This window comes from Dipodomys spectabilis, unplaced genomic scaffold (genome assembly GCF_019054845.1).
Source record: "Dipodomys spectabilis isolate Male_0828 unplaced genomic scaffold, ASM1905484v1 ptg000234l, whole genome shotgun sequence".
Taxonomy (NCBI): domain Eukaryota; kingdom Metazoa; phylum Chordata; class Mammalia; order Rodentia; family Heteromyidae; genus Dipodomys; species Dipodomys spectabilis.
The window spans coordinates 2,658,501-2,676,507 of record NW_024870911.1 but is presented as its reverse complement, the minus strand read 5'-3'; the positions used below and the strand labels follow the sequence as shown (position 1 = coordinate 2,676,507).

Genomic DNA, 18,007 nt, shown 5'->3' with positions numbered 1-18,007 from the left:
GAAACACTTCCATTTTAGCAATACTTAAGGGAAGTTTGAAAGAGTAATTATGAGGTCATACTGTAAGTGCTACAGGAAGAGCTTTCCAGGAGGGCTCTCAAAGCACAGAGGAGATAGGTGTCATTGGCAAACTGATATAAAGAGAAAAGTGAGCAATGGTGAAATAAGCAGAACGTAGCTGAACAGATATGTACTGAGCAAATTACTGGGGAATTTGGACCACTGGTTTTTCACAATTGGATTTTTCTATGCTTATTAAAATTAGAATCCATTAAAAAGTTTTAAGAAAAGGAGTGATGGTGATTTCTTTTTCCTTCTGAAAAGATTTCCCTAGCTCCTGTTTATAAAAACAGTTGGAAGATGAGTAATTTAGATCACGTTGCTCACTACATGTAATGTTCTTTGACTGGAGCTGGGGCATCGGGGATGCAGAGGAGAGGAGATAGAAAATGAATGAGTGAGCAAATACATATCTGAAAATTACACTTTTCTAGCAGGTATCTCATTATTCAAATGGTTGATATTCATTTGTAATCATTATTTACTTGGTCTATAATGCCCCCAGTACTCAAGTCCTTATTAGCAGTAGAAAAGAATTGTAAGGGGAAGGTAAAATGCATCTCCTTTGTTCCATAATAATATTAAAACTATTATGCTGCTAGTCTTTCCTGGAAAATGAAGTTATAGTTAAAGGTAACTCAGGCCTCCAAAGTACACTTTTGACTATAATTATGATAATTTACCTGGCTTTTAAGTTCTGTGCCTTTAATAAAAAGTGAAATACAATTTATTAACTGTACATATCATAAAATCTCCAGAACTCTTACGGTTTATACATTTGTCCTATTGGTGAAAAATAGGAAGGAAAAGCCATCAGATGCTCTAGGAAGTTTAGAAAAATTACAGGCACTGTAGCAGAGATTAAAACATGAATTAAAACTCATATTCTTACATTATTTATTCATATGACATATATATATATATTTATTAGAAAATTAAGGGATAGGAGCCTCCTTTATTGTGTAATCTAAACAGTAAACATCAATACCTTGATTGAAGGTTTTGGAGATTGGTTATATTTCTTGCACATAAAACCAATAAATGTTCTCATTATTTTTTAAAAAATTAGTTTAAGAAATAAAACTGCATATTCTGAAATTTACTGTTCTTTATGAAGTTTATGAGAATGACCATTAATGGAAAAATTAAGTTATGGGTATATGAGTGTGAGAACAAATATATATGTATATATTTATCTCCACTTATATATATATCTCATGTGTTTTATACATACATATTACATAGTCACATATAAACTAATATAAAGTAACCACTTATAGTTATTTTTCTAAATTGGTCAACTCAAAGGCTTGTGTTCATACTATTATTTCTGTGGAAATTTTAAGAAATATGTATACTAATCTTTTGACATCTTACAAGTTTCCCTGAGATTTGTTTTGGGGAGGAAGACTTGGCTAATTCTCAAAGATACCAATCAAACATATTAATTGAAATATCTTAAAAGCAAATTTGGCCTTATAAATGTTCTTAGTATCTTACTAATAGTTATCAGTTTAATTTTAATAGCTATACCTTATGAATTATTTACATAGAAAACTGAATGCCTTTAAAATTCATTCAATATAAAATGCTACAATTTTTCAAGTATTCCCTGTATCTTAAGAAACAATGTATGGGGCTGGGAAGGTGGCCCAGTGGTAGAGCGCTTGCCTTGCATGCATGAGGCCCTGGGTTCGATTCCCCAGCACCACATAAGCAAAAAGAAAAAAAAAAGCCGGAAGTGGCGCTGTGGCTCAAGTGGTAGAGTGCTAGCCTTAAGTTGAAGAGCTGAGGGACAGTGCCCAGGCCCAGAGCTCAGGCCCCCCCCCCAAAAAAAGAAACAATGTATGCTGTTTAGCAGCATAATACAGCTGTATTATATGGTAGTACAATAGATATTAGAATTGGTTGGCCTCTGAGGTTGGTTTCATATTTTCAACTATGTTACCTGTGAAAAGTGTTTTAGAAGCTAAACTCATTCGCCTGATTTAATTTAAGAGTAAAATTAGGTACTGTAGAGGCATACTAAGCATTATTATTGTTGTTCCTAGCCTAAGTCAAGGACAGGGAGTGAGGCATGTGAGAAGAATTACACTTCATTAAGTTTATTCTCTGTTTAATTTACAAAGAGCCTACCTCAGCTCTCTTGAGAATCTGCCTTTGCCATTTCTTTGACCTTGGTCAAGTTACATAACTTCTTTATACTTCAGTGTCCTCTGCTCTGACATGATATGAGTTTCATAATTTGTATTGGCTACAAGGTGGTACAATTCACTGAAATGGAAAGTTATATATTTGGCTTTGATAACTCATCAAAGCACAAATATTAAAAGGACAGAATTAACTTACATTCTATTATATTTTCCCATGGAACTAATCATTCAGAATAAATCATTTTGGAAGTACATTTTGGCCCAGGTATTCAGTAGAAAGCACCAGCATAACATTTCATTCTTGGATAAAATTCAGAACTCATTAAACCTCCAGTATTAGGCATTCATATGAGATTCCCATTGAATCTTATCATAGAAAACTGCTCACTAAAGCAAATGTGGTTGTACTGTATTAAACTCGTAAGATGGAAACTATCCAACATAATCTTATAAAGTCTTGTTGAACTTTATTGGAGAACTTCCTCTCCGAAAGCATCAAAGACATGTTTGTCCAGATTGCAACTCACAGAATGTGACCCTCTCTATTATTGCCAGATCTCCGCATCAGAAGACAACATTCCTCAGAAAGCGTGTCTAGTATCAACAGTGCCACAAGCCATTCCAGCATTGGCAGTGGTAATGATGCCGATTCCAAGAAAAAGAAAAAGAAAAATTGGGTAAGCCTTTATTACTTATCTAATACAGTGCTTCATTACGGTGTGATGACTTAGATATTGTTCTTGTTCTTGAGACTTCAGAGCTCTATAGTGGTTTACAAAGTGTATTCAAAGAACTGGTGTGCTTATCACCAAGATTAGGCTCTCATAGTGCTGAAAAGCATACATGTTGGAGTTGTTAGGATGGAGACAAAGAAGTATAGGATTATGAAGATGATGGTGGTGGTGGTGATGATGGTTTTGTGGTAATGATGGTGGTAGTGGTGCTGGTGGTGGCAGTGATGATGATGAGGATGATGATGATGGTGATGGTGATGATGGTGATGGTGATCAGAGTGGTAGCGGTGGTGATAATGGTGATGGTTGTGGTTGTAATAATGATGGTGGCAGTGGTGATGATGGAGGAAATGGAGTACTGGATTGGATAAAAGTACACACAAGTTCTTGGAAGTCATTCGTCACCATGGAGTCCACAGGACTCCCAGTTCCATCCCATTCAAAATCACCTACATTAGTGTTTCTGTTTTATTTTTTACTTAAGAGAACCCAATAGAAATACAGAAAAGAATTGCCACAGAATTGCACCTTAAGCTTGCAAGGGATGTGTTTTGGCATAACTTATGGTATTATTAAACAATTACTTAAAACAGAACAATTGAAGAGAACAAGCTGACACTGCGGAAAGTTTAAGCACGTTGAAGTAAAGGATTTCCTTTGTTTCTACCCACAAAGGTAGATGTGTAATGAATGCAATTCTTGAAATCTAAAGCAAAACTATCAGGATTTACCTGGAGTACTTTCTGTAAATAATGAAAAATATATATCTTTTTTGTTTTGAAAAAATGTTTATGCAGGTTTTATTTTAAAATACTGATCCGCCTTCATTCCCTTGATTTGTAATTCCACACTCTTTCATGTTTCTGCAAGGTGAACTGTAGAGGAAGTGAGGTGAATATAACCGGTGGACAATTTGGCATGCATCTATACAAAAATCCCTCCCTTGGCATGAATGCTATTCATTTTGGCAGTAGGCTTTTATACCTCTTAAAAACAGATTACCTTGTATGTCTTTTCTTTGTGTCTTTTCCATTTTAATCTCAAATTTTAAAGGAAAGCAAAACCTCTTTCTGAATAGAGCTGTAGGGGACACCAATTCTGGTTTTCAATAGTCTGGGATTTGAAAATTTGAATAGAAAGCCACAATTAATGAAGTGGTAGGTGAATTTGATTTCATTTTGCTTTTTAAGTTTGTACTGTCAGCAGGATATGACTTGATTGTAGCACTAAAGTGGCCATTTAAAACAAATTGCCTTGAAGAGAGAAAGCACTGGGAGTGGAGATCCCTTCAAGGTACTTAGTTTTAAATGAGTGCTCTGACAGCCGTGCCCTTGACCTTGCACTATTTTAAATCCTTCCATGTTTGCGCTGAGCTGGATTAATACAAAGATAAAGGGAAAACACTGAATGCAGTATCATTTGATATTTTTTTTTAGAGATACTGTGCTGCATTTGTTAATACTCTGCTTATTTATACTGACCCCAGGCAGTGGCTAGGATGGCACCTGCTAACTAACGCCCCTAAGCCAAAGTCCTCCAAGGACAAATAGACAAGGAAGGTAATTTCTGTCCTTCTTTCAGCTGAGAAGCTCTTTCAAACAAGCCTTCGGAAAGAAAAAGTCCACCAAGCCTCCTTCCTCTCACTCGGACATCGAAGAGCTTACTGATTCCTCCCTTCCAGCCTCCCCAAAACTGACCCATAATGTTGGAGACTGTGGCTCAGGATCCATGAAGCCATCTCAATCTGCCTCTGCGTAAGTGTCTTTCTGAAGGCTGTCCACCTGTTTATGAAACACAACCTCAGGGCAAGCCCCATGTATATATTCAAAATGGAACCAAGTGCCACCTGCCTGACTGCAGTCTCAGATCTGTACTGACCATCTCCAGAGTTTTCTGAGAATGGTAGAGAAAATTTACTTCATGCTTTGTATTTTTGAGCATTTAAATACAAATACTTCTTGATCCTACCCTCCACTTCTCTAATTATTGTACTTCTTTTTTTCACTGAAATTATCCATCTATCTGTCTGACTGTGCACACATACAGGTCACCCCTTGTCTGGCCACCAAAGAAAAGGCAAAATGGCCCTGTCATCTACAAGCATAGATCTCGGTAACATGGTTTGATGCATACGAGAGCTGTCAAGATTGGAATGCTAACCTAGCAGTATTTGCTTCTGTTTTCTCTAAAACCACATGCATGCATTCCACCTACAAATACCTCTCTCTGTGTTTTCAATTAAAACTTAGTTTCTTAAAAAAATAAATCTGCAATCTGTTTGTCTTTCATTGTATTGGATATTGGATAATCTAACATAGTATTTCTATATTAGCTCACTTTGTGTTGGTGTGTGTGTGTGTTTACCTGTGCATGTATGTGTGCCTGCTGGTACTAGGGCTTAAACTCAGGGCTTAGGCCCTGCCCCTTAGCTTTTTCTCATTTTGCTCAAGGCTAGTGCTCTAACATTTGTGCCATGTTGTGCCATGATGAGAAGATTCTGTTTTATTTACTATTTAAACTCTGATTTTCTTATGCACCCAAAACAATGACAGCTATAGAATATGGATTCAACAGGACCTTTATGCTGTGGCTACTTAATTTTACCTCTTCCATAATTATGAGGGAAGAGTGTGTCATGGCATATTGTAATCAACAATCTGAGTCCAAATACTATTTTAAATGATAATAACGTAAAATTAATATAAACAGATTCCTTTGCCTGATTTTCTACAAAGCTGTACACAAAATACAGGTGTATGACGTATATGACCTTCACACAGCTCTCTACTAGCCTGCCTGTGTGGGCAGCTAAGGCATAGACTTTAGTCTGTGCCTTAGCTTCACGTGTTATGATCTCCCAAATCTGCTGAGCCCATAGGAAGATTATATAACACTCATCCATTATTTAAATGTTTCAAGCTAATCTCTTTAATTTATTTTTGACAATAGTTATGTTGGATTTTCAAATGTTAGTGTGAGGCAAATAAGGTTATGGTATGTACAATTTTTTAAAAAAAGAAATCAACGTTGTGAGATACAATAACTTGGCTTTTTAAAAGGAAAAATTTGCTGGGTACTTGTAGCTCATGCCTGTAATCCTACCTATTCAAGAGGCTGAGAGCTAAGGATTATGGTTCAAAGCCAGCTCAGACAGGAAAATCCAGGTAACTCAATTAACCACCAAAAATTACCCAGAAATGGGGGTATGGCTCAAGTGGTAGAACACCAACCTTCAGCAACAAAGCTGAAGGACAGCACCTACATCCTTAATTCAAGCTTCATAATTGTACAATAAGAGGGTAGGTGGGGTAGGGAGAGGGAATATTTCACAAGTTGCCAAGAATATAGAATGAAATACAGTTATACTATGACTCCTCTGTTCTGTATGTAATCACAGCAATCAGAGAATTTTAAGGATCACTTAGCATTGCATAACAGTACATTGTTTTGTAAACTTCAGAAAATAAGAAGAAAAGATCAAGAAGGACATTTAGTCTGCAGTTTTGGACTTGTCATTGCATTTCTATTGCTGGAACTCTCTCATTTTTCTAGGTCTTGCCAACAGTCCGTGATTTTTGGATGCTATTACAGTTCAGCCCTTAAAAGAGGGATTTCTTTTACTAATCTTTTGACTCTCCCCCTCCTCCCATCACCGACACCACTGATTTTTGTGTTGTTGTTTTTTTCCTTTAGGATCTGTGAATGCACAGAGGCTGAGGCAGAGATAATTCTGCAGCTCAAGAGCGAGCTCAGAGAAAAAGAATTAAAACTAACAGATATTCGGCTGGAGGCCCTCAGCTCTGCCCACCATCTTGATCAGATCCGGGAAGCCATGAACAGGATGCAGGTCTGTGCTGAATTCAGCATGTTTTGAGAAGGAAATGGAAAAATTATAATTCTGGAGGGCAATTTTTTTTTCCCTTCCTCTTGTCTGGCTTTCCCTACAACCACATTCACTCTTAAAGCCATTGTGGAATTGTCCTCTGTGTCTACAGTTTTTACAACTCAGTTTTTAGTACTAAGTGGAGAATTTTCTGAATTCTAGTTTGGCAGTGAGAAAGCAAACTAGGCAGTTCTATTCAAGGATCATTAAGGATACTTGTACTAGTGATTACATTCTGGCTGAAAGCCATATTTTACAGAAATGACTACAATTTTTGATTCTTCACTCTTCTATGAGTTACCTTTATATTAGCATTGTTCTAGAAAGTTATTCTTTTGAAATCTGACTTTCAAAAATACCTTTACCTACTTTCCATTGAAAAACAAAAATAATGAGGGGACTACATGCTTCAAAAGAAGCATTCTGAATATAAAAGTAAAAGTGATTTAGAAGGCCAACTGTAAAAGTAAAGCTTCTGTATCTTTTGGATGCATCTCAAAGCTAAATTCAGAAGTAGTGAGTGCTTAGAGTAAATTCTTATTTTATTATTGTAAATCAATAATCCCCACTACCACAGACAATAGAAGTAAGAAAATACTCATTTGCTGAGCAGATTCATCTGCCACTGTATAGATTCACAAATAGGCTTATGTTGTTTTTATGAGCTTAGTACTTTATTTTGAAAAAAAAACACCTTTTTCCATTTATTAGCTAGTATGCTGAAATAACTATAAATCACCTTGTTTGTATTATTTCTGTTTCTCTATTTTTCTGGTCTCCCTGAATTCAGGTAAGTAAGGTAGCATTATTTGCCTACAGGATTCTAATACCACTTTTAAAATAAGTGTGAGGAACTATCAAATTATATTATTCTTTTGGTGTTTTGTTTGTTTCTGTGCCAATGATTCAGCCTCACAGTCACACTTGGCTTTTTCAGTTAAGGCCAGCACTGTACCCTAGAGCCACACCTCCACTTCCAGCTTTTGAATGGTTGATGGGAGACAAGTCTCTTAGACTTTCCTGCCCAAACTGGCTTTGAACTGTGATCCTCAAATCTTGGCCTTCTGAATAGCTAGAATTACAGATGTGAGCCACCAGGACCTGGCTATATTATTCTTAATTCAAATAAGACTAAGTCCTGAAAAACTTTTATGAAATATGATGTTTTTAAACAATAGGAATGAGAATACAGCTTAGTGTAGAGTTCACACCTAACATGTATGAGACCCTAGGTCCAGTTCCTAGCACCCCAAATAGTTAACAACAACAATAACAATATGGTGTCAATTGTATGAACCCAGGTGTACGTACTTGTAAGAGTCACAGCAAAAGCTAACTTTCCTTCTGTACAAGAAAATGCTGTTTTTATCATTTGTATTTATTTAACCTATTACCATATACTTTAACAAACTGCCTGCCTCTCCTACAAAACTTGGCGCCTTTTCCTCTGTTTTCTGTCTTTGTAACAGAATGAAATAGAAATACTAAAGGCTGAAAATGATCGGTTGAAGGCTGAAACTGGTAACATTGCTAAGCCTGCTCGGCCACCATCAGAATCCTCCAGCACTGCATCTTCCTCTTCTTCCCGGCAGTCCCTGGGGCTTTCCCTCAACAACTTGAACATCACAGAGTCTGTTACCTCAGGTGAGTTAGTGCATATACCTGCCCAACCCACAGCTGCTCTACAGCTCAGCAGGGATGGGCACATTTAGAATCTGGACATCATTGCCCTTCAGAATGTTAACATAGCCCTATTTTTATCTTCAAACATCTTTCTACTTGTAATTTTATAAGAATATTCTCTGTGAAATATTGAATCTTAGAGGTACAGTTTTCATACTATGCTTAAAATTTTTTTTCTTGCACTTTGGGAGGACAGCATCCTTGAATATTCTTGGAGATGATTAATACTCCCAGAATATAATAACTCCATGGCAGTTAATAGAGTTTTCAGTGTACAAAGCCATTTCTGAATTCAGCTAGATGGGCCTTCTTGCTGTTGCCTAGGGAAAACACGATGTTGCTGTGTTACCCAGCCTGCAGCTTTATTAAATTTTCTGCAAACAAAAGAAAATGCTAGGTTGTTATTGTGCACAGCGGGACTAATGGTAGAAGAAGGGTAGAGTTTTGATTCAATTTCAGGCAGAATCACATGATACTGTTTCATCTTGATATATAATGAGCCATTCACTTATCAAGTAGAACTGTTCCTATGACATTGAATCATTTGATATACGTAGAGTTTAGTAGGAAATGTTTACATGAAGATCTGTGGTAATTACAAAGTCCAACCACTAGATGACGCTTGGAAACCAGTAAAATTGATGATCCTTGGCAACTAGACTTCACTGTGGACCCTGGAGATTCTGCTGCTTGTCTTAAACCATTCAAATGTAGACAGATCAAGAGGAGGAAGAAGATATTTTTTAAAAAATTATGCGGTTATTGATTACATTTTCATAAATCACATATCTTCAAAAAATCCAGAATCTTTTCAAATTCTTTTGTGGCTATTGATATAGCTGTAACTAATATATTATAAAAATATAAAAATTACATAAATATATACACTCCCTTTTAGCATATATATTTAAAGGATAATAAAGGATAATTAAAGCTTCTTGTAATTCAGAAAAATAATGTTTATACATAAGACCATAACTTGTGTTCTACAAAATCTTCAGAGTATACTTTCCTCATGATTTTCCTCTCATGGAGATTGTTTTTACACAGATTTTTCTACCAAATTACTGTGAACAGGGAAGAACCAGAGTTAGTCAGGATATGATCTTCCTACTCTCTAACGGATATTTCTGAATACATATACAGAGAAAAGAAATAATTATTTGAATAGCGGAATCTACTAGGCATAGAACATGAGGTGTTTTACAAAGCTATTGCTTATGCTTTCTGTAGCTGTACAAAATGGGGCTGCTTAAGGGCCCTACTTTGTATATGTGGAAACCAGAGCCTAGGAAAGTGACTGTACAGATTGTTTCCAAAGCATGCAACTAATGAGTGGAAAAAATTAATATGTAGAGTCACATCTGGATGGGTCCACTACCAGGACTTTTACCTAGCATATTAATTCTGCTGTAGCTCATCTGTACAAAGGCCAAGAACAATCATTTACTGGTAACACTACCTCACTGTTCTCAGGAGTAAATATACACTTGAAGCTTCATTTTCTTTAAAAAGTGAATATGACATGAGATGTATCACATGTTTCCAGGCAAAGCTGAGCAGATACAGAAATAAGCTCTGAGGTTAAATACCTTTCCATGGATTATTTCAACATCATTTTATACCACCCTGCTCTCCTCCTGATTTTAAACTCCTGCTCCCCCAAACATCTGTTAGTTCCTGGAATGCTTCCAGCTCATAATCAGCGCACTTGGACTTGTGACTGTCTGCTGAACCTCTTTCCTTGACTCTTCACATGACTAGCAGTTATCAGTCTTCTAGATTTCTCCCAAACATAACTCTCCAAGGACACTTTCCAGGATTATCATCTATCTAGAGCTCTCTTCCCTTGGTAATTATTCCCTGTTTCATTGAAGGGTACTTGACATGTTCTGTAATTACCTTGTGGAAAAGAGCAAAAATTACTTAGTTTCAGAGGAGCAAAAAATTTCTTTTATACTTTGATCTTTGTTCCCAATGCCCAGACACTTTCTGATACTCAGCACTGGCTGAATATTTCTGAGCATTTGAGGCAAGTACTAAAAAGAGAGTTTAATAAAAAATAAAAATAAAAAAGATGTTTAGATGAGAGCAGCCAAGGATGAACTGCTCTGGACTTCTGAAATTAAGAACAAGTTAATTAGAATAATCCTTAATAGCATTTTTTACATTGAAATGGTATTTATCTATCTGTATGGGATAGTAACTTATCAGAATTCAATACATTTAAACAATATATAATCATCAATTTGAGGTAATAAGCTTTTTGCATCACTTCAAATAAATATTCATTTTTGTGTATTTTGGGAATTGCATACTCTTCTAGTCATTCTGAAATATGTCATATATTATTTTAATCTGCTAAAGAAAATTCAGAAATAGTATCTCCACAGAATTTTAGGAAAGGTTAAAAAGGCACAAGTTGGAAAGATGGTAATTTGAGAACATTTCAGTAGAGGAAATTATCTTCCGTGGTTTATAAGTTTCCAGTGAAAGGGCTGGGGTATTACTCAACCCCCAACATGGCACCAAATAACAACAATAGCACCTTAAAATTTCTAAAGAAAATGTGTATATCATGTACATATAAAATGTACATATAACTGTAGATCTATATTATACACATACCTATACTGGAGCTCTAAAAGTTGTATTTGTTAGGTCTTATGGTTTTTATTCCTCCTCCTTTAAAAAATTACATAGACTTAATTATTAACATCATCGGAAACATCCATTTTTCAGTAGCCATCTTATTAAATTGCCATTCTTATGATGTTACAGTCACAAGGCTTGTCTCTATAAAATTATCATCAGAGCTTGTCACCAGGCACAGGAGCTCTAGGGCACATAACTAAGTTTCCTTTATCCACAGAGCACTATCTTCATATTAAGAACAGCTGGGTAAGAGCATCATTGTTGAAGGAAACCATACATTTGGGATAACTTACAATGAGTTTTTCAAATTGGAACATTAATCTGGTATAATGCATTTAAATTTTTAATCTTTATTTTCATTTAAAGCATGGTATTTTAAAGGTTAATGAGCTTTATCATGCTTCTGTAATTTTTAGGTGGTTACTAGAAGCAGTATTTTGAAACTATTACCATAAAGTATACAGTAGAGTAAGAATTAATATGCCTCTAAGGATGATTAATGCTATAGTGAAAATTCAAAAACGGTACCTAATAATGAGTGATATAAGGTAAGTGGTATAAAAGCTGCACATGTGCCCAATGCTTGAAAACAATTGTAGTTGACAGTCAATCTCTGCACCTGTGCATTCATAAATTACATGGGTATTGGGCTTGGATATTTTGGTTTGGGTAGAAAAATTGGATTGCTTTTCAGTTTTAATGGTGACTGAATATTACTCATGCATTATTCACATTATTGAGACTTGTCTATAATAGTGGGGGAAAATACATTTCCTCATTCAAAAGCAACTTGAGCAACAATCTTTAGAATCAGAAATAAATTCTTACGTTGAAACTTTAACCAACCACACAATTCATCTTTTTGAAAGCTATGGTTTTTCAAGCCATTTAGGCTAGAATGAAAAACAGATTCCATTGAACAAATATAAAACTATAGGGAAGAAACCAGGGACTGGAAACAAATTTCAGCTAATCGTACTCTGTTGTGTTTGTGTTTCTTTAAAATTTGGTAGATATTTTGCTTGATGATGCTGGTGATGCAACTGGACATAAGGATGGCCGCAGTGTGAAAATTATAGTCTCTATAAGCAAGGGCTATGGTCGAGCAAAGGTATACCTTTAAATTCTACGTTACTAAAAGGTCTGAAATCCTGAGTTGGATGCCTTTCTTCTACTAAATATTCTGTTGGAGGTGTTTGCTTTAGAATTAACTCATTATGTTACACAAAGTATATAAACAGTGACCATGAGAAATGGCATTACCATACATGTCAAATTTTATCTGAAGTATATCACATCTTCATGCTCTGAAACCAATATTAAGCAGAACTTTTTTCCTTGACATCAACATCTAATTTCCCATCTTATTTATGCCTGTCACCTGTAGACTCTAGGTAGTGTTTGTGATATGTCAGTAGGGTTGCCAATCATTTTGGACACAGACTATAAGGTTCAAAAATATTGTTGAGAAAGTGGGGCTATGGCCCAAATGGTAGAGCACCAGCCTTGAGCAAAAGAAACTAAGGGAGAACGCCCAGGCACTAAGTTCAAGCCCAAAGTCTAGCACAAAAAATATGTTGTTGACCTCAGAGAGATATACATATTCTACCTTAGTAGAACATATTACATTGAAGCTGCTTGTCCATATAGATTTTTTAAACAAGCTCCTCTCTGATTAGGCAAGTCTTTTTTAAAACTTTTTTATTGTAAAAATACTGTATAAAGGGGTTACAGGTACATGAGTAAGGTAATGTTTCCTATTGAGTATTGTCCCCCCTTTTTTGTTTTTCCCCTACTATCCCTTCCCTCCCCACCTCCCCAAAGTTATAAAGTTCGTTTTCAACATAGTATCTTGTGTATCTCGTTGTTACAATGGGTCGGCCTGTATCCTTATTTTAGCATTTTGTTATTTCCCTTCCCCTCCCCAAATTAGAAAAATGTATATACAAGATGCAGGGCACCGGAATCAAACACAGTGACAACAGGGGAAGAACATACAAAAGAAACAAAAACACATAATACATTGAAAATAGCAGGGACAAAGGAAAAAACCTCTTGTGTTCCTATCTAGGGGTTCATTTCACTTAGCATCATCTTATATAGTCATATGTACATAGCTTTTGACCTTTTCTGATTGTCTGGTAAGATTATCCTAAACGTATACTAGTTATTGCAAATAAGGGAAACCATGGGACCTATATTACTTTGGGCCTGGCTTACTTCACTTAATATAATTTTTTCCAAGTCTTTCCATTTCCTAACAAATGGGGCAATGTCATTCTTACTGATGGAGGCATAGATTTCCACAGTGGAATTCTGTGTGTGTGTGTGTGTGTGTGTGTGTGTGTGTGTGTGTGTGTGTGTGTGTGTGTGTGTGTGTGTGTGTGTATCACATTTTCTTGATCCATTCATCTACTGAGGGGCATCTGGGTTGGTTCCATATCTTAGCTATGGTGATAATGCTGCAATAAACATAGATGTGCTGGTATAGCTTTACTATGGCCTTGTTTGTAATCATTTGGTGAAATGTAATTAGGCAGGTCTTTTAAGATTTTCATTTTAAATCTTATTTTCAATTTGGCAACACTTTAACACTTTAAGTTGAATGCCTAGTGACTAGCCAAGAAGCATATTTGGAAATAATCTAAATATTTGTATCAACCCACAAGAGAAAAAAAAGTCATTTAGAATTTTAAAGTAATTGAAGTAGTTAAGTTTCCAGTGAGATACCACCTGTGAATTTTCGCATTGAGCAAATGTACCAAGGAATCCAACATCATAGGATTTCTGCTTGAGCTGCATATTTGCGCCTGTTTTTCCCCAGGTGGGTCTTTATGTCTAAAAGTCTCACTGGAATCCCAGCTAACTGATTTAAAAGCAGCTGTTTCAAACATTGTGTAAGCATCAATGTTAGCTATATTATGAATATACTGGAAAATAAATTTTCCTGCCTAGAATAATTCTAAAAGCCAGTATTTTGGAAGGTTTATATATTTATTTTTCAGATAAAGCTTCTTAGACCAGTTGTTTAAGGGTGTTAGGTCTGTCATCAAAAGATACCAGATAAAAGGATGGTTACATAACAAAAATATGTTTGCTCTTGTTTCTAGCAGTTAGCAACTCCAAGGTCAAGGTTCTGGCCAATTTAGTTGCTAGTGAGGGCTGTTGCCTTGCATTCCAGATGGCTTCTTGGTCCATTCTCAGCTGGTCTGACCTCAGTGTCTGTGGGAAGGGAAGAGTAGAGCTACCCCAATGTTACTCATCTCATCATGAGCTCATTGCTCATTGGTGCTAAACTAATCCTAATTACCTGATTAGCTCCGAATACATACTGGGGCTAAAGGTTTTTGCATGTGGGATTTTGTGGTGACGCAGACATTTTAATGTCTGTAGAAGTAGTGACAAAACAACACAGTCATTCAGCTGTTGGTTTCTCAACTTTTCTGACTTAGATTACATTGCAAGGATGTTGACTGTTGTTAACTTACAGGGTTAAATATTGCAGGTGAAGAAATGGAAGTTTTAGAGCAGTTCAGTGATTTTTCTTAAGGCCACGTTTCTTATTTAGGTGGTAGACATGTGTTATGAAATCCATGCCTCCAACCCTTCACTCTATCACCCATTAATGCCACTTACTGGGTGACTAGAACCAGAATTATAACACATTAACTAATTATATCTACTCATGTCGTAATTAGTAGTCTATGTAATTGTTCCTAGGCAACATAAAAGAGATGCTAATTAAATTGGAATTCCTGAATTGTCTACATACCTTCTATAGAAATTGCTCAAAACCCCATCCAACAACAATATAGATTTGAGATTAATATTTGCAATTTGCCAATATACCTAGTTGGATTAAAGAAGTTCTGTCAGTTTTTGCAAGTAGTAGATTTTCTGGTAAATTCCATGTTGGACTTGTTTTGTAAATGTGTAAATGCCATTATACCACAGATAATTATTTTTAATTTATTTTTACATTTTTCATGATTATAAGTTGTACAAAGTGAATAATTATTTTTCAAGCTAAATTAGATTTTTAGATAAAAACCCCGAGTTACAGACTTTTTAAACATAAGAACATTAAATAATAAAATGAAGTTCTAGGATTCGTATAGTGATATTCACACATCTCACTATTTCCCTCCCACCACACTGCTTTCCTAAGGATGTGCTCACTATGTTAAAATACAAAGAAGTACTCTCTGCTATTTTTCACTTTCCCTTCTTCTGGAAAGGTCTTGAATCAGTGTTCCTTGACAAACCATTTCATTTCATCTCTCTCTTGCTTGTAGTTGTTGATATTGCCATTATTTATTTAGTTCATTGACTAGTTTGCTGGACTCTGCTTCTTTGTATACGGACCACTATATTAATATAGATATTGATATGTATGTGTTTATATATTTGTTATCATATATCTGATACTATTGAATCAATGGACTTGATGAATTCTTTGCGCTAAATCACCACCTCCATTAATATGTTTCAGCAGAAAATACATTAATAGCATAAGATACATGGATTGATTCTATCTTACTTTATTTTGTTCTCATTAAGGACCAGAAGTCTCAGTCATATTTGATAGGATCCATCGGTGTTAGTGGCAAAACCAAATGGGATGTCTTAGATGGAGTAATTAGACGTCTTTTTAAGGTAAGTTGACTTTAATAGGATAGATAGCCAAGTCATGACTATAATTCTAGTAACTCAAGAAGCTGAGATCTAAGGATCTGGTTTCAAAATCAGCCCAGAGAGACAAATCTGAGAGACTCTTCTCAATAATTAACCAGTCAAATGTTGGAAGTAGAGGTATGGCTCAAATGGTAGCATGCCAACTATGAGAAAAAAAAAATGAACAACAACAACAATAATAATAGTTGCATAGATACTTCTGCTTCTCTATTTCAAGTAGGAAAGCTTTCTCTCATAATATTGCTCAATGTTAACATTTGTTATGTTACTCATATATACATTTTATCAACCGGCTTTACAGCTCCATTACTCTCTGTTTTGCAAATGAATAGAACTTCACTTTCAATTTTTGTGTGTGTGCCATTTTAGGAGTATGTGTTCCGAATTGATACGTCCTCTAGTCTCGGTCTGAGCTCTGACTGTATTGCTAGCTACTGTATAGGAGACTTAATTAGATCTCATAACCTAGAAGTGCCTGAACTGCTGCCTTGTGGATATCTAGTGGGGGATAATGACATCATCACTGTGAACCTAAAAGGTAAAAACTAAAGCTCCCTATTAGCTTCTTATTTAGTTCCTCTCCTTTTTGCTTTCTTTCTACCTTCCTTGCTTGCTTCCTTTCTTCCTTCTTTTCTTTCGGTTTCCATTCAGAGTTTCTGATTTACACTATTCATTCAACTTTGTTCTCCACTTTGATGAAATAGCCATGCTTTTCTTTGAAACTTAACATCCTACTAGAAAAATGTAAAATGCAGCGCAATTACCCTTTTTTTCTGTTTAGTTGTGAGATGTGAAACTTAGAATACCTTTCTGAAGGTGTGTCGAGTCATAGGGAGAAATATAATTTAGAGAACTTCAGTTTCTAGATTTTCTCCATTCTTATCTTTCACTAAGTGGGGGATTCAAAAGAATTAATGTGTATTTTGAAATAATATATTCGTCTCTATGTCTTGGATTTAAAAATTTTTGGAATCAAAAATATTCATTGGGCATAGGGAATGGAACTTGGGAATTGGGATGCTAATCCTTGCTTTCTTTGCTTTGGATGATGTGACTAATTACAGGCTTAATGTCAACCTGAAATTTACCATAGCTGTTTGCTTGTTGATGTTCAAGAATCAAAATGAATCTATATGAACTATGGGTTAATAGAAGGATTCATCAATATTTGATTTTATGATTAATGTGATTGAGTTAGGAACATGAGATACTGTTGCTCCCCCTCATAATTCTTTGCCAAACATCATAGTTTTTACTCTTCAAAATCTTAAGTGTTTGTGCAGCTGGGATATGTAATGAGAGAAGGAAGGTAATAAAGAGAAGGGAAAATGAGTTGGGGAAAAACAAAGAAATACACATACAGGTACCTGTATAATTATAAACTTCACTTGTTTCTCAAAATGACCATACATTTGTGGGTTAGAAATATCAAGATAATTATTTTACAATAACAGCATTCCTATGTATATAAGATTGTTGATTGACAATGTTTTTTTAAAATTGTAGCTTGTGTAAAACAACGAAGATGTTATTTGTTTTGTTTTTCTCCTTCAGGGGTAGAAGAAAACAGTTTGGACAGTTTCGTTTTTGATACACTTATTCCGAAGCCAATTACCCAAAGGTACTTTAACTTGTTGATGGAGCATCACAGAATTATACTCTCAGGACCAAGTGGTACTGGAAAGACCTATTTAGCAAACAAACTTGCTGAATATGTAATAACCAAATCTGGGAGGAAAAAGACAGAAGATGCAATTGCCACTTTCAATGTGGATCACAAGTCAAGTAAGGTAAGTCACAAAATGCTAAGAGAGTTACTGTTATGTACCCATACATTTCTAAAGCTGTCCAATTTTAGGTTTATGTGAGGCTTCCATGTTATACCTAGAATGATAACAGAAAACTGAACAATATTTTATTTCATCTACAACTAATGTCTATGTGCAATACCAATCAGACTGAATATTATCACCTAGAATATTGGCTATAAAACGTATCCAATGCTTTCATCCATGCTGAGTAAAATTAAAAATCCTGGATATAGGAAGTAGTGGAGGGCTGATATTTCCTTATATTAGTTTACTAGTTAAAATGTGAATGCTATCTATAATGCTCATTGGATACTGCAAATATTACAAGCAACA

At 35.4% G+C, this 18,007-nt stretch overlaps 1 protein-coding gene across 1 annotated transcript in view; it reads left to right on the top strand.

The window, feature by feature from the left end:
- The window catches only part of Nav3 (neuron navigator 3), a 296,229-nt gene that overhangs the window by 255,801 nt on the left and 22,421 nt on the right, over nucleotides 1-18,007 (top strand). Inside the window, exons 25-34 of the mRNA XM_042699113.1 lie at nucleotides 2,769-2,890; nucleotides 3,818-3,838; nucleotides 4,529-4,701; nucleotides 4,994-5,059; nucleotides 6,641-6,794; nucleotides 8,300-8,474; nucleotides 12,182-12,279; nucleotides 15,729-15,824; nucleotides 16,233-16,401; nucleotides 17,418-17,653. Coding sequence (XP_042555047.1) covers nucleotides 2,769-2,890; nucleotides 3,818-3,838; nucleotides 4,529-4,701; nucleotides 4,994-5,059; nucleotides 6,641-6,794; nucleotides 8,300-8,474; nucleotides 12,182-12,279; nucleotides 15,729-15,824; nucleotides 16,233-16,401; nucleotides 17,418-17,653 — 1,310 coding nt within the window. The remainder of the gene's footprint in view (nucleotides 1-2,768; nucleotides 2,891-3,817; nucleotides 3,839-4,528; nucleotides 4,702-4,993; nucleotides 5,060-6,640; nucleotides 6,795-8,299; nucleotides 8,475-12,181; nucleotides 12,280-15,728; nucleotides 15,825-16,232; nucleotides 16,402-17,417; nucleotides 17,654-18,007) is intronic.